The sequence below is a fragment of the Protobothrops mucrosquamatus genome, unplaced genomic scaffold, assembly GCF_001527695.2.
Source record: "Protobothrops mucrosquamatus isolate PMUCROS unplaced genomic scaffold, P.Mucros_1.0 scaffold4889, whole genome shotgun sequence".
Lineage (NCBI taxonomy): Eukaryota > Metazoa > Chordata > Lepidosauria > Squamata > Viperidae > Protobothrops > Protobothrops mucrosquamatus.
The window spans coordinates 63,595-68,869 of record NW_015390777.1 but is presented as its reverse complement, the minus strand read 5'-3'; the positions used below and the strand labels follow the sequence as shown (position 1 = coordinate 68,869).

At 48.6% G+C, this 5,275-nt stretch overlaps 1 protein-coding gene across 1 annotated transcript in view; it reads left to right on the top strand.

Moving 5' to 3' along the window:
* Positions 1-237: 237 nt before the first annotated feature.
* Positions 238-5,275, top strand: part of LOC107299417 (bactericidal permeability-increasing protein-like) — a gene marked incomplete at both ends in the record, with an annotated part of 57,266 nt that continues 52,228 nt past the window's right edge. Inside the window, 5 exons of the mRNA XM_015828779.1 lie at positions 238-301; positions 1,008-1,071; positions 2,244-2,335; positions 3,584-3,760; positions 4,738-4,797. Of these exons, the coding sequence (XP_015684265.1) occupies positions 238-301; positions 1,008-1,071; positions 2,244-2,335; positions 3,584-3,760; positions 4,738-4,797 (457 nt within the window). The remainder of the gene's footprint in view (positions 302-1,007; positions 1,072-2,243; positions 2,336-3,583; positions 3,761-4,737; positions 4,798-5,275) is intronic.

The window sequence follows — 5,275 nt, the reverse complement described above, 5'->3', positions numbered from 1 at the left end:
TCTATTCTATTCTATTCTATTCTATTCTATTCTATTCTATTCTGTAATTCTATTCTATTCTATTCTATTCTATTCTATTCTATTTTACTCTACTCTACTCTACTCTACTCTACTCTACTCTACTCTACTCTACTCTACTCTACTCTACTCTATTCTAAACTCTGGCTTGAAGGCTTTTGAGGGTCCACTCATCAAGCCTTTGACTATGAACCTCAACTGTGGCCTTTGCTTTTGCAGGTGGCTGTATAACCTCTTCGAAAGCAAGGTGGAATCGGCTTTCAAGACAGCCATGGAAAGCAAGGTAAAGACTTGGGATCCTGGCTGAGGAATTCTGGGAGCTGAAATCCACAAATCTTAAAGTTGCCAAAGTTGCAGACCCCTGCCCTGTATACCCTTTGAGACAAATGGCTGTCCAGTCTCTTTCTGAAACTTTTGGAAAGGACTCTTCCCTCGGCGAGGGATGGGACTAGAAGACCTTCAAGGTCCCTCCTTGCCCTAGGACTCTTATGATTCTATATCTGGGATGGAACCCATTGTGCAGCGGGTGGAATACGGAGTCCTTCGGCGAGTTTATTTATTTTATCTTAACAGCTCTTCAGGGAATGATCAGCAACTGAGAGCAATTACTACAGACCTTATGACACTGAGCAATCAAATTGCTCATCCAAATGGAACTCGGCCCGCATTTTCAGACACGGTCACTGGTACTATTGCCACATATTTCTGAAGTGACCTTTCCAAAGTTTTTTTCCTAACATCATGGTTTCAGTGGCCAGCTTTTAAGACTATTTTTGAGGTTTTGCAAAACTCTATTGCAACACACAAATGCCTGCTTTGGGTTGGCCTACAAACTGAGGAGGGGGTCACATCCAGCAACCTTCCGTGGTAGGAAATGATGGCTAGGAGAGGCCCTACTTTTCCATCTTTTCTGGTTCCTCCTGAAAGTCGTTGCTTGATTTTGCTTTCCCTCTCTTAAGGACTACCATCTTGTGCATTTTTTTTTCCAGATCTGTGAGATAGTGAGAACTTCTGTTAACTCCAAACTGGAGTCCCACCTTCAGTCTCTGCCAGGTAAGAGCGAAACCCTTGGAGTATGGATGGACCCTCAAAAGCTTGCTCCATCAGGAGAAGAGCATCATTTAAGGCAGGGGTCTTCAAACTTGGCCCTTTTATGACTTGTGGACTTCAACTCCCAGAATTCTTCAGCCAGCATGAGGGAACTATGAGCCTTTTATGACTGGTGGACTTCAACTCCCAGAATTCCTCAGCCAGCATGAGGGAACTATGACCCTTTTTATGACTGGTGGACTTCAACTCCCAGAATTCCTCAGCCAGCATGCCTGGCTGAGGAATTCTGGGAGTTGAAGTCCACAAGTCATCAAAGGGCCAAGTTTGAAGACCCCTGATGTAAGGAAACCAACATTTGTTTGCATCTCAGTGTTTCTGCCAAACTGGTCTAGAGCTTCTAGTTTCTCTTTTGACTTACTGTTGGACCCCTTATTATAGAACAGTAGAGTTGGAAGGGACCTTGAAGGTCTTCTAGTCTAACCTTCTGCTCAAGCAGGAGACACAATACCATCCAGGATAAATGGCTTTCCAATGTCTTCTTGAAGACCTCCAGTGATGGGGCATCCATAATCTCTGGAGGCAAGCCTTTCTACGGATTAATTGTTCTCACTGTCAGGAAATTTCTCCTTAGTTCCAGGTTGCTTATCTCCTTGATTAGTTTCCATCTGTTACTTCTTATCCTGCCCTCTGAGTCTGGAGGCTAAACCATACCATGAATGGTTGAGGGACCTAGATATGTTTAGTCTAATGAAGAGAAGGACTAGGGATGATATGATAATCTTCCAATACTTGAGGGCCTCCAACAGAGAAGATAGGGTCAAGCTATTCTCCAAAGCACCTGAAGGCAGGATAAGAAGCAATGGATGGAAACTCATCAAGGATAGAAGCAACCTGGAACTAAGGAGAAACTTCCTGACAGTGAGGACAATTCAACAGTGGAGCAGAAGTTGCCTCCAGAAGTTCTGGGTGCTCCATCCCTGGAGGCTTTTGAGAAGAGATTGGGTAGCCCTTTGTCTGGAATAGTAGAGGATCTCCTGCTTGAGCAGGAGGTTGGACTTGAAGACCTCCAAGGTCCCTTCCAGCTCTAGATTTTATGGTTCTCCATCATCTTTGAGACTGTCCTACAGAAGGGACAAAGATCCTTCATGTCATCCCCATGTTGTCTTTCCCCCCAGTTACCACCAGTATCGACCACACATCTAGCATCGATTATTCTCTGGTTGGGCCACCCGTTGCGACAAGTGATTGCGTAGACTTGGACCTCAAGGTAAGCTTCAGCAGAAAACCTGGAGGAGGATGGTCTTGCAGAAGGATGCCCCTCAGATGCTTGTCCTTCTTCCCTCCTTCCCTCCCCCGGTGGGTCTCGGCCTCTTTTTGCCAAGACAGGATGCAACCATTTTAGGAGTTGCCCTACAGTTCTTCTTTGCTTCTCGCTTCAGAATGGAGAGAAACCAAGCCACCGAGGTGGGTGGAGAGGACACCTGGGGTCCCAGATCACCCACTGCTGCTATTCAGCGCCTTCTGTACTACTCGCCTCTTAGAGAGCCAGTTGGATGTCATGGTTAAGGCAATCACAAGCTAGAAACCGGGAGGCTGTGAGTTCTAGTCCCACATTAGGCATGAAAGCTGGCTGGGTGACTTGGAGTCAATTGCCAGGAGACGGTGAGTTGACCATCTCCTTATGCCTAAGGCGGGACTAGAAGTCACCGTCTCCTTGCGATTGGCCCAAAGTCACCCAGCAGGCTTTTATGCCTAGGCAGCACTAGAACTCACAGCCTCCTTGTGATTGGCCCAAAGTCACCCAGCCAGCTTTCCTGCCTAGGGCGGGACTAGAACTCACAGCCTCCTGGTGATTGGCCCAAAAATACCCAGTTGACTTTTATGCCTAGGCAGAACTAGAACTCACAGCCTCCTTGTGATTGGCCCAAAGATACCCAGTTGGCTTTTATGCCTAGGCAGGACTAGAACTCACAGCCTGCTTGTGATTGGCCCAAAGTCACCCAGTCAGCTTTTATGCCTAGGCAGGACTAGAACTCACAGCCTCCTTATGATTAGCCCAAAGTCCACCCAGTTGGTTTTTATGCCTAAGGCGGGACTAGAACTCACCATCTCCTGGTGATTGGCCCAAAGTCACCCAATTGGCTTTTATGCCTAGGCAGGACTAGAACTCACAGCCTCCTTATGATTGGCCCAAAGTCACCCAATTGGCTTTTATGCCTAGGCAGGACTAGAACTCACCGTCTCCTAGCCTGGTGTCTTAATAACGAAATCAAACTGGCTCCCTAACTCTAATCTCCATGGGGAAGACATTCCCCAGAGCTGGGGATCCTGCCCCAAAGGACCATCTCCTGGTCCTCCCCATCCGACTCTCTTTGGCTGACGGGATCTGCAGCAGCTCCCATCGGCTGGATCGAAATGGATGGAGATTCTTGGGGAAAGACCCGGTCCCTTAGGGATCCCGCTCCCTTCCCTCTTTCCGTGTGTCTTCCTAACTTCTCTCGTGTTCTCCCACCAGGGTGAATTCTTCTCCAACGCCCAGCGTACTCCGGCTCCTTTCCCCCCGCCTCCCCTGTCTTTTCCGGTGGATCCGGACCGCATGATCCAGTTTGGGATTTCCACGTACTTCTTCAACACGGCTGGCCAGGTTTACTACCAATCGGAAAGCCTGACCACCTGGATCGTGGATGACATGGTGAGGACGCGCAGATCGTGAAGCCCTGCCCGGAAGCACCTGGGATGGCCAGTCCTGCTTTCTCCTGCCTGATCCTGTGCACAACATTTGTGTTTGTGCATGGTGTGTGTGTGTGTGTGTGTGAACAGGGGGGGAACAGCAGAGCGCCAGATCCTCAAAACTGCATCCCCAATTAATTTTCCAAGCAGAAACTTTAATCGACCAAGATGCAGACGTTTCTGCTGGGGGTTTGGAAGCCACTGAGGAAGCTTCTTCTAATATCACTTTACAAGGCCTTGGTAAGGCCACACTTGGAATCCTGCATCCAGTTTTGCTCACCACGATGTTAAAAAAGATGTTGAGACTCTAGAAAGAGTGCAGAGAAGAGCAACAAAGATGATCAGGGGAGTGGAGGCTAAAACATATAAGGAAAGGTTGCTGGAACTGGGGATGTCTAGTTTAACAAAGAGAAGGATGAGGGGGGACAGGATAGCAGGGTTCCAGTAACTCAGGGGCTGCCCCAAAGAAGAGGCAGTCAAGCTATTCTCCAAAGCACCTGAAGGCAGGAGAAGAAGGAACGGGTGGAAACTTATCAAGGAGAGAAGCAACCTGTAACTAAAGAGGAATTTCCCGACAGTGAGAACAGTTAACCAGTGGAACTACCTGCCTCCAGAATTGGTGAATGCTCCAACACTGGAAGTTTTTAAGAAGAGACTGGACAGCCATTTGTCCGAAATGGTATAGGGTTTCCTGCCTGAGCCGGGGGTTGGACTTGATGACCTTGTTCTAACTGTCAGGAAGTTCCTCCTTAGTTCTAGGCTGCTTCTCTCCTTGATTAGTTTCCATCCGTCGCTTCTTCTCCTGCTATCATCTCTCCCTATTTCTTCTTTTCTTAATTTGATTCCTAAGTGAACCAGAGACAGTCAACGGGGCTAAAGGTGACTTAGGGGTCTTGGACAGGCTGAGGACTCACCTCCCACCCTCTTTCCCCCCTGCAGGTTCCTAAGGAAATTAAAATCCGGCTGAACACCCTCTCCTTCGAACCCTTCATCCCCCAGGTCAGCACCTCGGCCTTCCGACTCTGGGCTCCCGTGAAAACGGAAGGGGGGGGCGTGGGGTGTGGGGAGCTGCTAAGTATATGTGTCTTGGGGGGGGGAGAGAGGAGATGGTCTGGAGCCTTCTGAGGTGGCACCATCCGAAATTATGAAGTCCCGAAGGCAAAGATGGACCTCGGAGTCACACCTGAAGTGCAGCAGAAGACAGAAACCAGATGAGGATCTGATAGTATTTCTTTGGACAATGTTTTCTTGAAATCTGGGGTTCACTTCACTTCAGCTTTTATACTGATGTTTCTTCCTCCTCCTCCTCCTCCTCCTCCTCCTGCTCGCAAACCCCACTCCCTTCTAGCATTGATGATGTTGCCTAGTTGGGTCATGATGTCTGCAAGAAAACCACCAAGCTCTGAGAGCACCAAGGACCCCACAGTCTTCTTCTTTTCCTCCTCCTCCTCCTCCTCCTCCTCCTCCTCCTCCTCCT